Here is a 24,331-nt window from a genome sequence, read left to right as displayed (position 1 = left end):
TATGAACAACATATATAGAGGCCACGACACAATAGTCTGTCCTTATGAACAACATGTATAGAGGCTACAATAGTCTGTCCTTATGAACAACATGTATAGAGGCTACAATAGTCTGTCCTTATGAACAACATGTATAGAGGCTACAATAGTCTGTCCATATCAACAACATGTATAGAGGCTACAATAGTCTGCCCATATGAACAACATGTATAGAGGCTACAATAGTCTGCCCATATCAACAACATGTATAGAGGCTACAATAGTCTGCCCATATGAACAACATGTATAGAGGCCACAATAGTCTGTCCTTATCAACAACATGTATAGAGGCTACAATAGTCTGTCCATATGAACAACATGTATAGAGGCTACAATAGTCTGTCCATATGAACAACATGTATAGAGGCTACAATAGTCTGTCCATATGAACAACATATATAGAGGCCACGGCCACAATAGTCTGCCCTTATGAACAACATGTATAGAGGCTACAATAGTCTGTCCATATGAACAACATATATAGAGGCCACGGCCACAATAGTCTGCCCTTATGAACAACATGTATAGAGGCTACAATAGTCTGTCCTTATGAACAACATGTATAGAGGCTACAATAGTCTGCCCATATGAACAACATGTATAGAGGCCACAATAGTCTGTCCATATGAACAACATGTATAGAGGCTACAATAGTCTGTCCATATCAACAACATGTATAGAGGCTACAATAGTCTGTCCATATGAACAACATGTATAGAGGCTACAATAGTCTGTCCATATGAACAACATATATAGAGGCCACGGCCACAATAGTCTGCCCTTATGAACAACATGTATAGAGGCTACAATAGTCTGCCCATATGAACAACATGTATAGAGGCCACAATAGTCTGTCCATATGAACAACATGTATAGAGGCTACAATAGTCTGTCCATATCAACAACATGTATAGAGGCTACAATAGTCTGTCCATATGAACAACATTTAGAGGCCACAATAGTCTGCCCATATCAACAACATGTATAGAGGCTACAATAGTCTGTCCTTATGAACAACATGTATAGAGGCTACAATAGTCTGTCCTTATGAACAACATGTATAGAGGCTACAATAGTCTGTCCTTATGAACAACATGTATAGAGGCTACAATAGTCTGTCCTTATCAACAACATGTATAGAGGCTACAATAGTCTGTCCATATGAACAACATGTATAGAGGCTACAATAGTCTGCCCATATGAACAACATGTATAGAGGCCACAATAGTCTGCCCTTATGAACAACATGTATAGAGGCTACAATAGTCTGTCCATATGAACAACATGTATAGAGGCTACAATAGTCTGCCCTTATGAACAACAACATTTAGAGGCTACAATAGTCTGCCCATATGAACAACATGTATAGAGGCTACAATAGTCTGCCCATATGAACAACATGTATAGAGGCCACAATAGTCTGCCCTTATGAACAACATGTATAGAGGCTACAATAGTCTGTCCATATCAACAACATGTATAGAGGCTACAATAGTCTGCCCTTATGAACAACAACATTTAGAGGCCACAATAGTCTGCCCTTATGAACAACATGTATAGAGGCTACAATAGTCTGTCCATATGAACAACATGTATAGAGGCTACAATAGTCTGCCCTTATGAACAACAACATTTAGAGGCCACAATAGTCTGCCCTTATGAACAACATGTATAGAGGCTACAATAGTCTGTCCATATGAACAACATGTATAGAGGCTACAATAGTCTGCCCTTATGAACAACATGTATAGAGGCTACAATAGTCTGCCCTTATGAACAACAACATTTAGAGGCCACAATAGTCTGCCCTTATGAACAACAACATTTAGAGGCTACAATAGTCTGTCCTTATGAACAACATGTATAGAGGCCACAATAGTCTGTCCTTATGAACAACATGTATAGAGGCTACAATAGTCTGTCCTTATGAACAACATGTATAGAGGCTACAATAGTCTGTCCTTATGAACAACATGTATAGAGGCTACAATAGTCTGTCCTTATGAACAACATGTATAGAGGCTACAATAGTCTGTCCATATCAACAACATGTATAGAGGCTACAATAGTCTGCCCATATGAACAACATGTATAGAGGCTACAATAGTCTGCCCATATCAACAACATGTATAGAGGCTACAATAGTCTGCCCATATGAACAACATGTATAGAGGCCACAATAGTCTGTCCTTATCAACAACATGTATAGAGGCTACAATAGTCTGTCCATATGAACAACATGTATAGAGGCTACAATAGTCTGTCCATATGAACAACATGTATAGAGGCTACAATAGTCTGTCCATATGAACAACATATATAGAGGCCACGGCCACAATAGTCTGCCCTTATGAACAACATGTATAGAGGCTACAATAGTCTGTCCATATGAACAACATATATAGAGGCCACGGCCACAATAGTCTGCCCTTATGAACAACATGTATAGAGGCTACAATAGTCTGTCCTTATGAACAACATGTATAGAGGCTACAATAGTCTGTCCATATGAACAACATGTATAGAGGCTACAATAGTCTGTCCTTATCAACAACATTTAGAGGACACAATAGTCTGTCCTTATGAACAACATGTATAGAGGCTACAATAGTCTGCCCATATGAACAACATGTATAGAGGCTACAATAGTCTGCCCATATGAACAACATGTATAGAGGCCACAATAGTCTGTCCATATGAACAACATGTATAGAGGCTACAATAGTCTGTCCATATCAACAACATGTATAGAGGCTACAATAGTCTGTCCATATGAACAACATTTAGAGGCCACAATAGTCTGCCCATATCAACAACATGTATAGAGGCTACAATAGTCTGTCCTTATGAACAACATGTATAGAGGCTACAATAGTCTGTCCTTATGAACAACATGTATAGAGGCTACAATAGTCTGTCCTTATGAACAACATGTATAGAGGCTACAATAGTCTGTCCTTATCAACAACATGTATAGAGGCTACAATAGTCTGTCCATATGAACAACATGTATAGAGGCTACAATAGTCTGCCCATATGAACAACATGTATAGAGGCCACAATAGTCTGCCCTTATGAACAACATGTATAGAGGCTACAATAGTCTGTCCATATGAACAACATGTATAGAGGCTACAATAGTCTGCCCATATGAACAACATGTATTTAGAGGCTACAATAGTCTGCCCATATGAACAACATGTATAGAGGCTACAATAGTCTGCCCATATGAACAACATGTATAGAGGCCACAATAGTCTGCCCTTATGAACAACATGTATAGAGGCTACAATAGTCTGCCCTTATGAACAACAACATTTAGAGGTCACAATAGTCTGCCCTTATGAACAACATGTATAGAGGCTACAATAGTCTGTCCATATCAACAACATGTATAGAGGCTACAATAGTCTGCCCTTATGAACAACAACATTTAGAGGCCACAATAGTCTGCCCTTATGAACAACATGTATAGAGGCTACAATAGTCTGTCCATATGAACAACATGTATAGAGGCTACAATAGTCTGCCCTTATGAACAACAACATTTAGAGGCCACAATAGTCTGCCCTTATGAACAACAACATTTAGAGGCCACAATAGTCTGCCCTTATGAACAACAACATTTAGAGGCTACAATAGTCTGTCCTTATGAACAACATGTATAGAGGCCACAATAGTCTGTCCTTATGAACAACATGTATAGAGGCTACAATAGTCTGTCCTTATGAACAACATGTATAGAGGCTACAATAGTCTGTCCTTATCAACAACATGTATAGAGGCTACAATAGTCTGCCCTTATGAACAACATGTATAGAGGCTACAATAGTCTGTCCTTATGAACAACATGTATAGAGGCTACAATAGTCTGTCCTTATGAACAACATTTAGAGGCTACAATAGTCTGTCCTTATGAACAACATTTAGAGGCTACAATAGTCTGCCCTTATGAACAACATTTAGAGGCTACAATAGTCTGTCCTTATTAACAACATGTTAGAGGCTACAATAGTCTGCCCTTATGAACAACATGTATAGAGGCTACAATAGTCTGTCCTTATCAACAACATTTAGAGGCTACAATAGTCTGTCCATATCAACAACATGTATAGAGGCCACGGCTACAATAGTCTGTCCATATCAACAACATGTATAGAGGCCACGGCTACAATAGTCTGTCCTTATCAACAACATTTAGAGGCCATAACAATGTGTGGCCATACATCATTTAATAAAAAGCACTAAACACATTTTATGAAACAGACTCATGAACACAATCAGGCAATAGGCTCCAGCTGGCTTCACAGCTTCCCTGCGAAACTCAAATGTATTGTAGCTTCACCCGGATGAAAGAGAAGTGAATAATGAGTTGGCTTCTGCTGTAGTGTTCAGGGTAAAATATGAAACGCTGTGGCAGCGCTTCGGGTTCAGGCGCTACTCTGTTCAGGCAGGCGTTTACTCACCATCGGCTGCGGTCCACGTCGTACTTGTACAGGTCTCCAGACAGGCCGTACTTGTTAGCGCTGAAGGCCTTGTACCCTCCGTGGATGTAGATGGCCCGGGAGGAGGGGTCAAACACACTGCTGTGGCCGTACCCTCCCTGCACCAGGGCTCCATCGGTAACCACGGCACGCCACGTGTTCCTAGCTGAAGCAGTCACAGAACACAACGTAAGGTCTACATATATTGCATTCGGGAAAGTATTCAGACCCTTTTCCAATTTGTTACGTTACAGCCTTATTCTTTCTCAATCTACACACAATAACCCCGTAATGACAAAGCAAAAACAGGTTTTCAGAAATGTATGTAAAGTTATCAAAAATATCACATTCACAAAAGTATTCAGACCCTTTTCTCACTACTTTGTTGAAGCATCTTTGGCAGCGATTACAGCCTTGACTCTTCTTGGGTATGAAGATACAAGTTTGGCACACCTGTATTTGGGGAGTTTCCTCTCAAGCTCTGTCAGGTTATATGGGGAGCGTCTCTTCACAGCTGTTTTCAGGTCTCTCCAGAGATGTTCGATCAGGTTCAGGTCTGGTCTCTGGCTGGGCCACTCAAGGACATTCAGAGAATTGTCCCGAAGCCACTCCTGTGTTGTCTTGGCTGTGTGCTTAGGGTCGTTGCCCTGTTGGAAGGTGAACCTTCACTCCAGTCTGAGGTCCTGAGTGCTCTGGAGCAGGTATTCATCAAGGATCTCTGTACTTTGATCCATTCATCTTTGCCTCGATCCTGACTAGTCTCCAGTCCCTGCCGCTGAAAAACATCCCCACAGCATGATGCTGCCACCGCCATGCTTCACCGTAGGGATGGTGCCAGGCTTCCTCCAGACGTGATGCTTGGCATTCAGGACAAAGAGTTCAATCTTGGTTTCATCAGACCAGAGAATCTTGTTTCTCATGGTCTGAGATTAAGGTGCCTTTTGGCCAATTCCAAGGGGGCTGTCATCTGCCTTTTAATGAGGAGTGGCCATTGTGTTCTTGGGGACCTTCAATGCTTCAGAAATGTTTTGGTACCCTTCCCCAGATCTGTACCTTGACAAAATCCTTTCGTCCCGGAGCTCTACGGACAATTCCTTCGACCTCATGGCTTGGTATTTGCTCTGACATGCACTGTCAACGGTGGGACCTTATATAGACAGGTGTGTTCCTTTCCAAATCATGTCCAATCAATTGAATTTACCACAGGTGGACAACCAAGGAAGTTGTAGAAACATCTCAAGGATGATCAATGGAAACAGGATGCACCTGAACTCAGTTTTGAGTCTCACAGCAAAGGGTCTGAAAACGTATGTAAATAAGCTATTTCTGTTTTTTATTTTTAATACATTTGCCAAAATGTCTAAAAACGGCTCCGAATGCACCGTGTAGCATAACATAACTGTAATCAACGCTGTTAGCTGAAACAATAGCAGAACGGTCAGGGATCTGGCTTTAGGGGATCAAACACATTTAATGATACTACATAGCAGAACGGTCAGGGTTCTGGCTTTAGAGATGGATAGGAACATTAACCAGCTGTTCAGGACGGATATCACACCTGGCACAAATGATTGTCTAACTCTGTTTTTACTGCTGAGGTGTGCCCTATACCTGTACCTAGAGAGGAGTAGTTCAGTCTGGGTACAGGGGGTGGCTTGGGGAGGGCCCTGACCTTAAAGATCTCATCCAGGCCTGTCTGTTGGACTCCTAGTACCGTGCTTGCTGTGGTGATAATCCTTCTCAGCATATTTCTCTGGCTGACAGTGTAGACCGGGTGAATTGATACACCATCCAAAGTGTAATTAATAACTTCACCACACTCAAAAGGATATTCAATGTCTGCTTTGTGGTTGGAAAACCTCCCTGGTCTTTGTGGTTGGAAAACCTCCCTGGTCTTTGTGGTTGGAAAACCTCCCTGGTCTTTGTGGTTGGAAAACCTCCCTGGTCTTTGTGGTTGGAAAACCTCCCTGGTCTTTGTGGTTGGAAAACCTCCCTGGTCTTTGTGGTTGGAAAACCTCCTGGTCTTTGTGGTTGGAAAACCTCCCTGGTCTTTGCGGTTGGAAAACCTCCTGGTCTTTGCGGTTGGAAAACCTCCTGGTCTTTGCGGTTGGAAAACCTCCTGGTCTTTGCGGTTGGAAAACCTCCCTGGTCTTTGCGGTTGGAAAACCTCCCTGGTCTTTGCGGTTGGAAAACCTCCCTGGTCTTTGCGGTTGGAAAACCTCCCTGGTCTTTGCGGTTGGAAAACCTCCCTGGTCTTTGCGGTTGGAAAACCTCCCTGGTCTTTGTGGTTGGAAAACCTCCCTGGTCTTTGCGGTTGGAAAACCTCCCTGGTCTTTGCGGTTGGAAAACCTCCCTGGTCTTTGCGGTTGGAAAACCTCCCTGGTCTTTGCGGTTGGAAAACCTCCCTGGTCTTTGCGGTTGGAAAACCTCCCTGGTCTTTGCGGTTGGAAAACCTCCTGGTCTTTGCGGTTGAAAACCTCCTGGTCTTTGCGGTTGGAAAACCTCCTGGTCTTTGCGGTTGGAAAACCTCCCTGGTCTTTGCGGTTGGAAAACCTCCCCTGGTCTTTGCGGTTGGAAACCTCCTGGTCTTTGCGGTTGGAAAACCTCCTGGTCTTTGCGGTTGGAAAACCTCCCTGGTCTTTGCGGTTGGAAAACCTCCCTGGTCTTTGCGGTTGGAAAACCTCCCTGGTCTTTGCGGTTGGAAAACCTCCCTGGTCTTTGCGGTTGGAAAACCTCCCTGGTCTTTGCGGTTGGAAAACCTCCCTGGTCTTTGCGGTTGGAAAACCTCCCTGGTCTTTGCGGTTGGAAAACCTCCCTGGTCTTTGCGGTTGGAAAACCTCCCTGGTCTTTGCGGTTGGAAAACCTCCCTGGTCTTTGCGGTTGGAAAACCTCCCTGGTCTTTGTTGGTTGGAAAACCTCCCTGGTCTTTGTTGGTTGGAAAACCTCCCTGGTCTTTGTGGTTGGAAAACCTCCCTGGTCTTTGTGGTTGGAAAACCTCCCTGGTCTTTGTTGGTTGGAAAACCTCCCTGGTCTTTGCGGTTGGAAAACCTCCCTGGTCTTTGTGGTTGGAAAACCTCCCTGGTCTTTGCGGTTGGAAAACCTCCCTGGTCTTTGCGGTTGGAAAACCTCCCTGGTCTTTGCGGTTGGAAAACCTCCCTGGTCTTTGCGGTTGGAAAACCTCCCTGGTCTTTGCGGTTGGAAAACCTCCCTGGTCTTTGTTGGTTGGAAAACCTCCCTGGTCTTTGTTGGTTGGAAAACCTCCCTGGTCTTTGTTGGTTGGAAAACCTCCCTGGTCTTTGTTGGTTGGAAAACCTCCCTGGTCTTTGTTGGTTGGAAAACCTCCCTGGTCTTTGTTGGTTGGAAAACCTCCCTGGTCTTTGTGGTTGGAAAACCTCCCTGGTCTTTGTTGGTTGGAAAACCTCCCTGGTCTTTGTTGGTTGGAAAACCTCCCTGGTCTTTGCGGTTGGAAAACCTCCCTGGTCTTTGCGGTTGGAAAACCTCCCTGGTCTTTGCGGTTGGAAAACCTCCCTGGTCTTTGCGGTTGGAAAACCTCCCTGGTCTTTGTTGGTTGGAAAACCTCCTGGTCTTTGTTGGTTGGAAAACCTCCTGGTCTTTGTTGGTTGGAAAACCTCCTGGTCTTTGCGGTTGGAAAACCTCCTGGTCTTTGCGGTTGGAAAACCTCCCTGGTCTTTGCGGTTGGAAAACCTCCCTGGTCTTTGCGGTTGGAAAACCTCCCTGGTCTTTGCGGTTGGAAAACCTCCCTGGTCTTTGCGGTTGGAAAACCTCCCTGGTCTTTGCGGTTGGAAAACCTCCCTGGTCTTTGCGGTTGGAAAACCTCCCTGGTCTTTGCGGTTGGAAAACCTCCCTGGTCTTTGCGGTTGGAAAACCTCCCTGGTCTTTGCGGTTGGAAAACCTCCCTGGTCTTTGTTGGTTGGAAAACCTCCCTGGTCTTTGTTGGTTGGAAAACCTCCCTGGTCTTTGTGGTTGGAAAACCTCCCTGGTCTTTGTGGTTGGAAAACCTCCCTGGTCTTTGTTGGTTGGAAAACCTCCCTGGTCTTTGTTGGTTGGAAAACCTCCCTGGTCTTTGCGGTTGGAAAACCTCCCTGGTCTTTGCGGTTGGAAAACCTCCCTGGTCTTTGCGGTTGGAAAACCTCCCTGGTCTTTGCGGTTGGATCTGTGTTTGAAATTCACTGCTCGACTGAGGGACCTGACAGATAATTGAGGTACAGAGATGAGGTAGTCCTTAAAACATCATGTTAAACACTATTACTGCACGCAGTGAGTCCATGTAACTTACGTGATTTGTTAAGCAAAGTTTCACTCCTGAACTTATTTAGGCCATAACAAAAGGGGTTGAATACTTCTGACTCAAGACATTTCAGCTTTTCATTTTTAATTCATTTGTAAACATTTGTAAAAACACAATTGCACATTGGCATTATGGGGTAATTGTGTGTAGGCCAGTGACAAAAAACATCTCAATAAATCCATTTTAAATTCAGGCTAGAAGAACAACATGTAGAATAAGTGAAAGGGTGTGAATACATCATCATCACCATCATCATCACCACTCACCGATGTCATACTGCTGTACCTGGCTGATGTATCCATATAGAGGGCAGTGTCCAAAGAGGACCAGCATGACTGCACTACCTCCCTCCAGCAGGGGGGGCACTACATGAGCAGAATGTCCCACCACGGCCCACTGTTCCTGGGCTCCAGCGGAGAGGGACACCCAGGTCTGGTTCTGGATGTGGAACACCCACAGCTGGCTGGTCACGTTGCCAGTAGAGTCTATCTTTCCTCCGTACATGTAGATCTTTCCCTGGGTTTAGAGGAGGAACAGGAAGTTAGAGAGGAGGAACAGGACGTTAGAGGAGGAACAGGAAGTTAGAGAGGAGGAACAGGACGTTAGAGAGGAGGAACAGGACGTTAGAGGAGGAACAGGACGTTAGAGAGGAGGAACAGGACGTTAGAGAGGAGGAACAGGACGTTAGAGAGGAGGAACAGGACGTTAGAGAGGAGGAACAGGACGTTAGAGGAGGAGGAACAGGACGTTAGAGAGGAGGAACAGGACGTTAGAGAGGAGGAACAGGACGTTAGAGGAGAACAGGACGTTAGAGGAGGAACAGGACGTTAGAGAGGAGGAACAGGACGTTAGAGGAGGAACAGGACGTTAGAGAGGAGGAACAGGACGTTAGAGAGAGAGGAACAGGACGTTAGAGAGTTAGAGAGGAGGAACAGGACGTTAGAGAGGAGGAACAGGACGTTAGAGAGGAGGAACAGGACGTTAGAGAGGAGGAACAGGACGTTAGAGAGGAGGAACAGGACGTTAGAGGAGGAACAGGACGTTAGAGGAGGAACAGGACGTTAGAGAGGAGGAACAGGACGTTAGAGAGGAGGAACAGGACGTTAGAGAGGAGGAACAGGACGTTAGAGAGGAGGAACAGGACGTTAGAGGAGGAGGAGCAGGACGTTAGAGAGGAGGAACAGGACGTTAGAGAGGAGGAACAGGACGTTAGAGAGGAGGAACAGGACGTTAGAGAGGAGGAACAGGACGTTAGAGAGGAGGGACAGGACGTTAGAGAGGATGAACAGGACGTTAGAGAGGAGGAACAGGACGTTAGAGAGGAGGAACAGGACGTTAGAGAGGAGGAACAGGACGTTAGAGAGGAGGAACAGGACGTTAGAGAGGAGGAACAGGACGTTAGAGAGGAGGAACAGGACGTTAGAGAGGAGGAACAGGACGTTAGAGAAGAGGGACAGGACGTTAGAGAAGAGGGACAGGACGTTAGAGAGGAGGAACAGGACATTAGAGAGGAGGAACAGGACGTTAGAGAGGAAGAACAGGACGTTAGAGGAGGAGGAACAGGACGTTAGAGAGGAGGGACAGGACGTTAGAGAGGAGGAACAGGACGTTAGAGAGGAGGAACAGGACGTTAGAGAGGAGGAACAGGACGTTAGAGGAGGAACAGGACGTTAGAGGAGGAACAGGACGTTAGAGGAGGAACAGGACGTTAGAGAGGAGGAACAGGACGTTAGAGAGGAGGAACAGGACGTTAGAGAGGAGGAACAGGACGTTAGAGAGGAGGAACAGGACATTAGAGAGGAGGAACAGGACGTTAGAGAAGAGGGACAGGACGTTAGAGAAGAGGGACAGGACGTTAGGACAGGACGTTAGAGAGGAGGAACAGGACATTAGAGAGGAGGAACAGGACATTAGAGAGGAGGAACAGGACATTAGAGAGGAGGAACAGGACGTTAGAGAGGAAGAACAGGACGTTAGAGGAGGAGGAACAGGACGTTAGAGAGGAGGAACAGGACGTTAGAGAGGAGGAACAGGACGTTAGAGAGGAGGAACAGGACGTTAGAGGAGGAACAGGACGTTAGAGGAGGAACAGGACGTTAAGAGAGGAGGAACAGGACGTTAGAGAGTTAGAGAGGAGGAACAGGACGTTAGAGAGGAGGAACAGGACGTTAGAGAGGAGGAACAGGACGTTAGAGAGGAGGAACAGGACGTTAGAGAGGAGGAACAGGACGTTAGAGGAGGAACAGGACGTTAGAGGAGGAACAGGACGTTAGAGAGGAGGAACAGGACGTTAGAGAGGAGGAACAGGACGTTAGAGAGGAGGAACAGGACGTTAGAGAGGAGGAACAGGACGTTAGAGGAGGAGGAGCAGGACGTTAGAGAGGAGGAACAGGACGTTAGAGAGGAGGAACAGGACGTTAGAGAGGAGGAACAGGACGTTAGAGAGGAGGAACAGGACGTTAGAGAGGAGGGACAGGACGTTAGAGGATGAACAGGACGTTAGAGAGAGGAACAGGACGTTAGAGAGGAGGAACAGGACGTTAGAGAGGAGGAACAGGACGTTAGAGAGGAGGAACAGGACGTTAGAGAGGAGGAACAGGGCGTTAGAGAGAGGAACAGGGGTTAGAGAGGAGGAACGGACGTTAGAGAAGAGGACAGGACGTTAGAAGAGGGACAGGACGTTAGAGAGGAGGAACAGGACATTAGAGAGGAGGAACAGACGTTAGAGAGGAAGAACAGGACGTTAGAGGAGGAGGAACAGGACGTTAGAGAGGAGGGACAGGACGTTAGAGAGGAGGAACAGGACGTTAGAGAGGAGGAACAGGACGTTAGAGAGGAGGAACAGGACGTTAGAGGAGGAACAGGACGTTAGAGGAGGAACAGGACGTTAGAGGAGGAACAGGACGTTAGAGAGGAGGAACAGGGCGTTAGAGAGGAGGAACAGGGCGTTAGAGAGGAGGAACAGGACGTTAGAGAGGAGGAACAGGACATTAGAGAGGAGGAACAGGGCGTTAGAGAAGAGGGACAGGACGTTAGAGAAGAGGACAGGGCGTTAGGACAGGACGTTAGAGAGGAGGAACAGGACATTAGAGAGGAGGAACAGGACATTAGAGAGGAGGAACAGGACATTAGAGAGGAGGAACAGGGCGTTAGAGAGGAAGAACAGGGCGTTAGAGGAGGAGGAACAGGGCGTTAGAGAGGAGGAACAGGACGTTAGAGAGGAGAACAGGACGTTAGAGAGGAGGAACAGGACGTTAGAGAGGAGGAACAGGACGTTAGAGAGGAGGAACAGGACGTTAGAGAGGAACAGGACGTTAGAGGAGGAACAGGGCGTTAGAGGAGGAACAGGGACGTTAGAGAGGAGGAACAGGACGTTAGAAGGAGGAACAGGGCGTTAGAGAGGAGGAACAGGACGTTAGAGAGGAGGAACAGGGCGTTAGAGAGGAGGAACAGGACGTTAGAGAACAGGAGGAACAGGACGTTAGAGAGAGGAGGACAGGACGTTAGAGAGGAGGACAGGACGTTAGAGAGGAGGAACAGGACGTTAGAGAGGGGACAGGACGTTAGAGGAACAGGAGAGGAACAGGGACGTTAGAGAGGAGGAACAGGACGTTAGAGGAAGAACAGGGCGTTAGAGAGGAGGAGGAACAGGACGTTAGAGAGGAGGGACAGGGCGTTAGAGAGGAGGACAGGACGTTAGAGAGGAGGAACAGGGCGTTAGAGAGGAGGAACAGGGCGTTAGAGGAGGAACAGGGCGTTAGAGGAGGAACAGGGCGTTAGGGAGGAGGAAACAGGGCGTTAGAGAGAACAGGGCGTTAGAAGGAGGAACAGGACGTTAGAGGAGAACAGGGCGTTAGAGGAGGAACAGGGCGTTAGAGAGGAGGAACAGGGCGTTAGAGAGGAGAACAGGACGTTAGAGGAGGAGGAACAGGGCGTTAGAGAGGATGAACAGGACGTTAGAAGAGGGAGGAGGAGAGCAGGACGTTAGAGAGGAGGAACAGGACGTTAGAGAGGAGGAACAGGACGTTAGAGAGGAGGAACAGGACGTTAGAGAGGAGGAACAGGGCGTTAGAGAGGAGGAACAGGACGTTAGAGAGGAGGAACAGGACGTTAGAGAGGAGGGACAGGGCGTTAGAGAGGATGAACAGGACGTTAGAGAGAGGAACAGGACGTTAGAGAGGAGGAACAGGCGTTAGAGAGGAGGGATCAGGACGTTAGAGAGGAGAACAGGGCGTTAGAGAAAGAACAGGACGTTAGAAAGAAGAGGGACAGGGCGTTAGAGAAGAGGACAGGACGTTAGAGAGGAAGAACAGGACGTTAGAGGAGGAGAGGAACAGGGCGTTAGAGAGGAGGACAGGGCGTTAGAGAGGAGGAACAGGGCGTTAGAGAGGAGGAACAGGGCGTTAGAGGAGAACAGGACGTTAGAGGAGGAACAGGGCGTTAGAGGAGGAACAGGGCGTTAGAAGGAGGAACAGGGCGTTAGAGGAGGAACAGGGCGTTAGAGGAGGAACAGGACGTTAGAGAGGAGGAACAGGGCGTTAGAGAGGAGGAACAGGGCGTTAGAGAGGAGGAACAGGGCGTTAGAGAGGAGGAACAGGGCGTTAGAGAGGAGGAACAGGACATTAGAGAGGAGGAACAGGAGAGAAGAGGGACAGGACGTTAGAGAAGAGGGACAGGACGTTAGGACAGGACGTTAGAGAGGAGGAACAGGACATTAGAGAGGAGGAACAGGACATTAGAGAGGAGGAACAGGACATTAGAGAGGAGGAACAGGATTAGAGAGAAGAACAGGACGTTAGAGGAGGAGGAACAGGACGTTAGAGAGAGGGACAGGACGTTAGAGAGGAGGAACAGGGGCGTTAGAGAGGAGAACAGGGCGTTAGAGGAGGAAACAGGACGTTAGAGGAGGAACAGGACGTTAGAGGAGGAACAGGACGTTAGAGGGAGGAACAGGACGTTAGAGGAGGAACAGGACGTTAGAGGAGGAACAGGACGTTAGAGGAGGAACAGGACGTTAGAGGAGGAACAGGACGTTAGAGAGGAGGAACAGGACGTTAGAGAGGAGGAACAGGACGTTAGAGAGGAGGAACAGGACGTTAGAGAGGAGGAACAGGACGTTAGAGAGGAGGAACAGGACGTTAGAGAGGAGGAACAGGACATTAGAGAGGAGGAACAGGACATTAGAGAGGAGGAACAGGACGTTAGAGAGGAGGAACAGGACGTTAGAGAAGAGGGACAGGACGTTAGGACAGGACGTTAGAGAGGAGGAACAGGACATTAGAGAGGAGGAACAGGGCGTTAGAGAGGAAGAACAGGGAGGAGGGAATGGACGTTAGAGAGGAGGACAGGGCGTTAGAGAGGAGGAACAGGGCGTTAGAGAGAGGAACAGGACGTTAGAGAGGAGGAACAGGACGTTAGAGGAGGAACAGGGCGTTAGAAGGAGGAACAGGGCGTTAGAAGGAGGAACAGGACGTTAGAGGAACAGGACGTTAGAGAGAGGAACAGGACGTTAGAGAGGAGGAACAGGACGTTAGAGAGGAGGAACAGGACGTTAGAGGAGGAACAGGGCGTTAGAGAGGAAGAACAGGACGTTAGAGAGGAGGAACAGGGCGTTAGAGAGGAGAACAGGGCGTTAGAGAGGAGGAACAGGACATTAGAGAGGAGGAACAGGACGTTAGAGAGGAGGAACAGAACGTTAGAGAGGTGGAACAGGACGTTAGAGAGGAGGAACAGAACGTTAGAGAGGAGGGACAGGACGTTAGGACAGGACGTTAGAGAGGAGGAACAGGACATTAGAGAGGAAGAACAGGACGTTAGAGGAGGAGGAACAGGACGTTAGAGAGGAGGGACAGGACGTTAGAGAGGAGGAACAGGACGTTAGAGAGGAGGAACAGGACGTTAGAGGAGGAACAGGACGTTAGAGGAGGAACAGGACGTTAGAGGAGGAACAGGACGTTAGAGGAGGAACAGGACGTTAGAGGAGGAACAGGACGTTAGAGGAGGAACAGGACGTTAGAGGAGGAACAGGACGTTAGAGGAGGAACAGGACGTTAGAGGAGGAACAGGACGTTAGAGAGGAGGAACAGGACGTTAGAGAGGAGGAACAGGACGTTAGAGAGGAGGAACAGGACGTTAGAGAGGAGGAACAGGACGTTAGAGAGGAGGAACAGGACATTAGAGAGGAGGAACAGGACGTTAGAGAGGAGGGACAGGACGTTAGAGAAGAGGGACAGGACGTTAGGACAGGACGTTAGAGAGGAGGAACAGGACATTAGAGAGGAGGAACAGGACGTTAGAGAGGAAGAACAGGACGTTAGAGGAGGAGGAACAGGACGTTAGAGAGGAGGGACAGGACGTTAGAGAGGAGGAACAGGACGTTAGAGAGGAGGAACAGGACGTTAGAGGAGGAACAGGACGTTAGAGGAGGAACAGGACGTTAGAGGAGGAACAGGACGTTAGAGGAACAGGACGTTAGAGAGGAGGAACAGGACGTTAGAGAGGAGGAACAGGACGTTAGAGAGGAGGAACAGGACGTTAGAGAGGAGGAACAGGACGTTAGAGAGGAGGAACAGGACGTTAGAGAGGAGGAACAGGACATTAGAGAGGAGGAACAGGACGTTAGAGAGGAGGAACAGAACGTTAGAGAGGAGGAACAGGACGTTAGAGAGGAGGAACAGAACGTTAGAGAGGAGGAACAGGACGTTAGAGAGGAGGGACAGGACGTTAGAGAGGATGAACAGGACGTTAGAGAGGAGGAACAGGACGTTAGAGAGGAGGAACAGGACGTTAGAGAGGAGGAACAGGACGTTAGAGAGGAGGAACAGGACGTTAGAGAGGGACAGGACGTTAGGACAGGACGTTAGAGAGGAGGAACAGGACATTAGAGAGGAGGAACAGGACGTTAGAGAGGAAGAACAGGACGTTAGAGAGGAAGAACAGGACGTTAGAGAGGAGGGACAGGACGTTAGAGAGGAGGGACAGGACGTTAGAGAGGAGGAACAGGACGTTAGAGGAGGAACAGGACGTTAGAGGAGGAACAGGACGTTAGAGGAGGAACAGGACGTTAGAGGAGGAACAGGACGTTAGAGGAGGAACAGGACGTTAGAGGAGGAACAGGACGTTAGAGAGGAGGAACAGGACGTTAGAGGAGGAACAGGACGTTAGAGGAGGAACAGGACGTTAGAGAGGAGGAACAGGACGTTAGAGAGGAGGAACAGGACGTTAGAGAGGAGGAACAGGACGTTAGAGAGGAGGAACAGGACGTTAGAGGAGGAACAGGACGTTAGAGGAGGAACAGGACGTTAGAGGAGGAACAGGACGTTAGAGGAGGAACAGGACGTTAGAGGAGGAACAGGACGTTAGAGAGGAGGGACAGGACGTTAGGACAGGACGTTAGAGAGGAGGAACAGGACATTAGAGAGGAAGAACAGGACGTTAGAGGAGGAGGAACAGGACGTTAGAGAGGAGGGACAGGACGTTAGAGAGGAGGAACAGGACGTTAGAGAGGAGGAACAGGACGTTAGAGGAGGAACAGGACGTTAGAGGAGGAACAGGGCGTTAGAGGAGGAACAGGACGTTAGAGGAGGAACAGGGCGTTAGAGGAGGAACAGGGCGTTAGAGGAGGAACAGGACGTTAGAGAGGAGGAACAGGACGTTAGAGAGAGGAACAGGGCGTTAGAGAGGAGGAACAGGACGTTAGAGAGGAGGAACAGGACGTTAGAGAGGAGGAACAGGACATTAGAGAGGAGGAACAGGGCGTTAGAGAGGAGGGACAGGGCGTTAGAGAAGAGGACAGGACGTTAGGACAGGACGTTAGAGAGGAGGAACAGGACATTAGAGAGGAGGAACAGGACGTTAGAGGAGGGACAGGACGTTAGAGAGGAGGGACAGGACGTTAGAGAGGAGGAACAGGACGTTAGAGAGGAGGAACAGGACGTTAGAGAGGAGGAACAGGACGTTAGAGGAGGAACAGGACGTTAGAGGAGGAACAGGACGTTAGAGGAGGAACAGGACGTTAGAGGAGGAACAGGACGTTAGAGGAGGAACAGGACGTTAGAGGAGGAACAGGACGTTAGAGAGGAGGAACAGGACGTTAGAGGAGGAACAGGACGTTAGAGAGGAAGAACAGGACGTTAGAGGAGGAGGAACAGGACGTTAGAGGAGGAGGAACAGGACGTTAGAGGAGGAGGAACAGGACGTTAGAGAGGAGGAACAGGACGTTAGAGAGGAGGAACAGGACGTTAGAGGAGGAGGAACAGGACGTTAGAGGAGGAGGAACAGGACGTTAGAGAGGAGGAACAGGACGTTAGAGAGGAGGAACAGGACGTTAGAGAGGAGGAACAGGACGTTAGAGAGGAGGAACAGGACGTTAGAGGAGGAACAGGACGTTAGAGGAGGAGGAACAGGACGTTAGAGAGGAGGAACAGGACGTTAGAGAGGAGGAACAGGACGTTAGAGAGGAGGAACAGGACGTTAGAGAGGAGGACAAGACATGACAGCTCATGGTTTAACCTTAAATGCTCACTGTTAATGGTCAGAGGGTTTGGAGCGATGTATTGAGAATGAATAAATGCTTGAGATAAAGAACATTTCTTCAGTATCATGGATGCAGACAGTGAACTCAAACGCAAGACCCACATTCTGAACAACCAGGGTATAAGAGGGAAATACTATTGTTATTACTTCAATGTTTCTACATCATGACTAGCTAACATGCCTCTAGAACACATACCTCATGTAGTGCCAGAGAGTGTCCGTATCGTCCCATGACGGAGTTGACAGAGCGGTTGAGAGACAGCCAGCGATGGGAGCTGAGGTTATACCTGGGAGGAGAGAGAGAAGATCAGGACCACTGAGCATCAACGGCAAGACCAGGTAGGCCAGACCCAGGTAGGCCAGACCCAGGTAGGCCAGACCCAGGTAGGCCAGACCCAGGTAGGTCAGGACCAGGTTGGCCAGACCCAGGTAGGCCAGGACCAGGTTGGCCAGGACCAGGTAGGCCAGACCCAGGTAGGCCAGACCCAGGTAGGCCAGGACCAGGTAGGCCAGACCCAGGTAGGCCAGACCCAGGTAGGCCAGGACCGGGTAGGCCAGGACCAGGTAGGGGTTTGGTCACAGATAAGGTTCTCCATTGAGTCCACTCCCTTGTCCAGGACTAGGCTTAATGTGTGTCTGGGAAACCTAGCCGTTGAGTACAGAATGAAAAACCGGCACCTCTTTCAGAGGCCACTGATAAGGGGACATTGTTTTCCATGGTCCATCAAGCCCGATAGGAACAACTGTCCTGGTACAGAGCTGAAATGTAATACACACAGCTAATATGAGATATCATGATGTCCAGTATTATTTACTTTTGACCCCTTTTTCATGATATCGTATTGGTAGTTACAGTCTTGTCTCATCGCTGCAACTCCCGTACGGACTCGGGAGAGGTGAAGGTCGAGAGCCGCTGGTCCTCAGAAACACAACCCAACCAAGCCGCACTGCTTCTTGACACAATGCCCACTTAATCAGGAAGCCAGCCGCACCAATGTTTCAGAGGAAACACTGTGCACCTGGCAACCGTGTCAGAGTGAACTGCACAAGAGTGGCTAGTGCGCGATGGGACAGGGACACCCCTGCCGGCCAAACCCTCCCCTAACCCAGACGACGCTGGGCCAAACCCTCCCCTAACCCAGACGACGCTGGGCCAAACCCTCCCCTAACCCAGACGACCCAAACCCTCCCCTAACCCAGACGACGCTGGGCCAAACCCTCCCCTAACCCAGACGACGCTGGGCCAAACCCTCCCCTAACCCAGACGACGCTGGGCCAAACCCTCCCCTAACCCAGACGACGCTGGGCCAAACCCTCCCCTAACCCAGACGACGCTGGGCCAAACCCTCCCTAACCCAGACGACGCTGGGCCAACCGCCCTCCCTAACCCAGACGACGCTGGGCCAAACCCTCCCTAACCCAGACGACGCTGGGCCAAACCCTCCCCTAACCCAGACGACGCTGGGCCAAACCCTCCCCTAACCCAGACGACGCTGGGCCAAACCCTCCCTTAACCCAGACGACGCTGGGCCAATTGTGCACCGCCCCATGGGTCTCCTGGTCGCGGCCGGCTGCGACAGAGCCTGGACTAGAACCCAGAATCTCTCTCACTCTTGAGGCCTTTTGTTTTATTTTTAAAGAAATTTTACAAGTGTTTGTGTCAACACCTGCTACCAACTAGCCACCTAGCTAGCCAGGTTGCAATAAAGCTTCGTCTGGAATGACGGACGATTCCAGCGCTGTAGAAGCTGTATTTATTAAGGTCTGGTCCGGGACAATATTGACAATCCAGAGTTCCAATGATGCACATATTTGCTAGTGGAGGACTATGTGAATGAGGTGGCCATGTTTAGCAAACAAATCTCAATTCAGCACAAATTTATGGGGAGAAGGCTAAATGGAACATTCTAGCTATCAACTCTTATGGCTGGATGCCGCTCGGCCTAATGGATGTTTCCGCGCCTTGTCATCTGTCCCGTGTCATCTGTCCCTATCCGAATGGCCTGTGCTACCTGGAACTTGCCTGCCAAGGAAGTCGTCTCCATCTGCTTATCTTCCTCAAACTTGTAATGAAGTAGACTGAGAACAACAAGAAGATGGGACGCTGCTGGTCTGTGGTGTGTAATGAGGAGCAACCAGACGCTGCTGGTCTGTGGTGTGTAATGAGGAGCAACCAGACGCTGCTGGTCTGTGGTGTGTAATGAGGAGCAACCAGACGCTGCTGGTCCGTGGTGTGTAATGAGGAGCAACCAGACGCTGTTTGTCTGTGGTGTGTAATGAGGAGCAACCAGAGGCTGTTTGTCTGTGGTGTGTAATGAGGATCAACCAGACGCTGCTGGTCTGTGGTGTGTAATGAGGAGCAACCAGACGCTGCTGGTCTGTGGTGTGTAATGAGGATCAACCAGACGCTGCTGGTCTGTGGTGTGTAATGAGGAGCAACCAGACGCTGCTGGTCTGTGGTGTGTAATGAGGAGCAACCAGATGCTGCTGGTCTGTGGTGTGTAATGAGGAGCAACCAGATGCTGCTGGTCCGTGGTGTGTAATGAGGAGCAACCAGATGCTGCTGGTCTGTGGTGTGTAATGAGGAACAACCATACGCTGCTGGTCTGTGGTGTGTAATGAGGAGCAACCAGACGCTGCAATTGCTTATTCCAGTTACTAATAACTAATCACCCTTTAAGAAAATGACTGAAGACTTGGATTGATGAGGGTAGAGGCAAAAGGTAAGGCAAATAAGTCTGGCTGCACAACCGATTGGCAAACATACTGCAAATTAAGAATTCATGTGACTCAACTAAATGAAAAATAAACTACACTACGAAACTAAAATAAATGATAAAACAAATGATAGTAAAAAGCTTTAAATTCATTATTCATTGAATCAGATGGCTCATTCTTCACAAAACCTACTGATATTGACAACTACTTGAATTCTTATTGGCAAGATAAGCAAACTTGGGCATGCCAGCCACGCCAGCAACAAACGCTGACACATCCAAGCAGCCACGCCAGCAACGAACGCTGACACATCCAAGCAGCCACGCCAGCAACAAACGCTGACACATCCAAGTATATTGGACCGAATTATGGAAAGATAAGAATTGTACTTTTGAACACCGTAAAGTCAGTGTGGAAGAGGTGAATGTTGTTGTTGCTGTCTATCAACAATGACAAGCCACCAGGGTCTGACAATCTGGATGGAAAATTACTGAGGATAATACCGGACGATATTGCCACTCCTATTTGTCATATCTTCAATTTAAGCCAACTAGAGAGTGTGTGTCCTCAGGCCTGGAGGGAAGCTAAAGTCATTCCTCTACCTAAGAATAGTAAAGCCCCCTTTACTGGCTCAAATAGCCGACCAATCAGCCTGTTACCAACCCTTAGTAGACTTCTGGAAAAAACTGTCTTTGACCAGATACAATGCTATTTACAGATAGACCAGATACAATGCTATTTACAGATAGACCAGATACAATGCTATTTACAGATAGACCAGATACAATGCTATTTACAGATAGACCAGATACAATGCTATTTACAGATAGACCAGATACAATGCTATTTACAGATAGACCAGATACAATGCTATTTACAGATAGACCAGATACTATTTCACAGTAAACAAATTGACAACAGACTTTCAGCTTATAGGGAAGGACATTCAACAAGCACAGCACTTACACAGATGACTGGCTGGGAGAAATTGATGATAAAATGATTGTTGCGATTGTTTTGTTAGACTTCAGTGCGGCTTTTGACATTATCAATCACACTCTGTTACTGGAAAAACGTATGAGTTATGACTTTACACCCCCTGCTGTACTGTGGATTGAGAGTTACCTGTCTAACAGAACACAGAGGGTGTTCTTTAATGGGAGCCTCTCAAACAGAATCCAGGTAGAATCAGGAATTCCCCAGGGCAGCTGTCTAGTCCCCTTACTCTTTTCAATCTTATTAATTAAACATTTCAAAAACTAAAAGCATATTTGGGACTAATCATTCACTAAACCCTAAACCTCAACCAAATCATTCACCCTAAACCAAATCGTAAACCTGTTGAGAAATTGTACAAGTGTAATGAATAATGTTGAAATTGTAAAGTTGGTCAAAACATATGACTGTAGCTAAGATGGGGAAAAGTCTGTCCATAATAACCTCTGGATTGTAAACAAGGCAGTAGCATAAGTCAAAACATATAGATACAACAGTAGCTAAGATGGGGAAAAGTCTGTCCATAATAAAGCGCTGCTCTGCATTCGAATATCAACAAGGACTCTAGTTGTCGCATCTGTTCAGTTGTGTGCCGCAAAACGGTACTTAGGAAAATTGCAATCGGCTCATAACAGGGCTGCACGGCTGGCCTTTGGATGGACACAGAGAGCTAACATTAATATGTCAATCTCTCCTGGCTCAAAGTGGAGGAGAAATTGACTTCATCACTACTTGTATTTGTCAGAGGTATTGACATGTTGAATGTACCGAGCTGTCTGTTGAGCACACAGCTCAGACACCCATGCATACCCCACAAGACAGGCCACCAGAGGTCTCTTCACAGTCCCCAAGTCCAGAATAGACTATGGCACATGCATACACATGGATTTTGTGTCATAGATATGTGGTAGTAGAGTAGGGACCTGAGGACACACACTTAATGTGTTGTGAAGTCTGTAATTCATGTATTGTAATGTTTTTACAATTGTATAACTGCCTTAATGTTGCTGGACCCCAGGAAGAGTAGCTGCTGCCTTGACAGGAACTAATGGGGATCCATAATAAACCCCAGGAAGAGTAGCTGCTGCCTCGACAGGAACTAATGGGGATCCATAATAAACCCCAGGAAGAGTAGCTGCTGTCTTGACAGGAACTAATGGGGATCCATAATAAACCCCAGGAAGAGTAGCTGCTGCCTTGGCAGGAACTAATGGGGATCCATAATAAACCCCAGGAAGAGTAGCTGCTGCCTTGGCAGGAACTAATGGGGATCCATGATAAACCCCAGGAAGAGTAGCTGCTGCCTTGGCAGGAACTAATGGGGATCCATAATAAACCCCAGGAAGAGTAGCTGCTGCCTTGGCAGGAACTAATGGGGATCCATGATAAACCCCAGGAAGAGTAGCTGCTGCCTTGGCAGGAACTAATGGGGATCCATAATAAACCCCAGGAAGAGTAGCTGCTGCCTTGACAGGAACTAATGGGGATCCATAATAAACCCCAGGAAGAGTAGCTGCTGTCTTGGCAGGAACTAATGGGGATCCATGATAAACCCCAGGAAGAGTAGCTGCTGCCTTGGCAGGAACTAATGGGGATCCATAATAAACCCCAGGAAGAGTAGCTGCTGCCTTGGCAGGAACTAATGGGGATCCATAATAAACCCCAGGAAGAGTAGCTGCTGCCTTGGCATGAACTAATGGGGATCCATAATAAACCCCAGGAAGAGTAGCTGCTGCCTTGGCAGGAACTAATGGGGATCCATAATAAATACAATTACAGTACTTACGCTGTAATCATCTGGTAGTCTGAGGAGTTGAAGACGTAACCCCCGACGACCCACATGATCCCCTGGTCCACTACAGCCTTGTGGGAAGCCCTGGCCAGACCCGGCTCGGGGTACTCCTCCCGCTGCCAGAACGAGGAGTTGGCTGGGACGGACAGAGAGCAGTCTGGACCTGATGGGGAAGAGAAGATGAATGAGTGACGTATTAGGTCTCCACGACTAGCCTGGTCGATACGACTAGCCTTTATATGCAGACTATCACCATTATATTTAAAAAATAAATATACAGTTGAAGTTGGAAGTGTACATATACTTAGGTTGTAGTCATTAAAACGAGTTTTTCAACCACTCCACAAATTTCTTGTCAACAAACTATAAAGTTTTGGCAAGTCGGTTAGGACAAGTCATTTTTCCAATAATTGTTTACAGAGCTATTTCAGATGATTTCACTTTTCTTATTTCATAATTCACCGTATCACAATTCCAGTTGGTCAGAAGTTTACATACACTAAGTTGACTGTGCCTTTAAACAGCTTGGAAAATTCCAGAAAATGAGGTCATGGCTTTAGAAGCTTCTGATTAATTAATTAACGTAATTTGAGTCAATTGGAGGTGTACCTGTGGATGTATTTCAAGGCCTACCTTCAAACTCAGTGCCTCTCTGCTTGACATCATGGGAAATTCAATAGAAATCAGCCAAGACTTCAGAAAAAAGTGTAGACTTCCACAAGTCTGGTTCATCCTTGGGAGCAATTTCCAAACACCTGAAGGTACCACGTTCATCTGTTCAAACAATAGTACGCAAGTATAAACACCATGGGACCACGCAGCCGTCATACCGCTCAGGAAGGAGATGCATTCTGTCTCCTAGAGATGAACGTACTTTGGTGTGAAAAGTACAAATCAATCCCAGAACAACAGCAGAGGACCTTGTGAAGATGCTGGAGGAAACAGGTACAAAAGTATCTATATCCACAGTAAAACAAGTCCTATATCGACATAACCTGAAAGGCCACTCAGCAAGGAAGAAGCCACTGCTCCAAAACCGCCATAAAAAAGCCAGACTACGGTTTGCAACTGCACATGGGGACAAAGATCATACTTTTTGGAGAAATGTCCTCTGGTCTGATGAAACAAAAATAGAACTGTTTGGCCATAATGACCATCGTTATGTTTGGAGGAAAAAGGGGGCGGCTTGCAAGTCAAAGAACACCATCCCAACCGTGAAGCACGGGGGTGGCAGCATCATGTAGTGGGGGTGCTTTGCTGCAGGAGGGACTGGTGCACTTCACAAAACAGATGGCTTCGTAAGGAAGGAAAATTATGTGGATATATTGAAGCAACATCTCAAGACAGTCAGGAAGTTAAAGCTTGGTCGCAAATGGGTCTTCCAAATGGACAATGACCCCAAGCACACTGGGAATGTGATGAATGAAATAAAAGCAGAAATAAATCATTCTCTCTACT

The 24,331-nt window shown here is 47.6% G+C and overlaps 1 protein-coding gene across 1 annotated transcript in view; it reads right to left on the bottom strand.

Moving 5' to 3' along the window:
- The window catches only part of LOC115124680 (attractin-like), a 258,129-nt gene that overhangs the window by 156,734 nt on the left and 77,064 nt on the right, over window positions 1–24,331 (bottom strand). Inside the window, exons 6-9 of the mRNA XM_065004469.1 lie at window positions 22,868–23,036; window positions 17,564–17,654; window positions 9,099–9,348; window positions 4,506–4,689 (exon numbers count right to left, since the gene is read on the bottom strand). Coding sequence (XP_064860541.1) covers window positions 4,506–4,689; window positions 9,099–9,348; window positions 17,564–17,654; window positions 22,868–23,036 — 694 coding nt within the window. The remainder of the gene's footprint in view (window positions 1–4,505; window positions 4,690–9,098; window positions 9,349–17,563; window positions 17,655–22,867; window positions 23,037–24,331) is intronic.

The sequence above is a fragment of the Oncorhynchus nerka genome, linkage group LG18 (genome assembly GCF_034236695.1).
Source record: "Oncorhynchus nerka isolate Pitt River linkage group LG18, Oner_Uvic_2.0, whole genome shotgun sequence".
Lineage (NCBI taxonomy): Eukaryota > Metazoa > Chordata > Actinopteri > Salmoniformes > Salmonidae > Oncorhynchus > Oncorhynchus nerka.
Note: the sequence above shows the minus strand (reverse complement) of the source record. Positions and strands in the feature narration are given on the sequence as shown.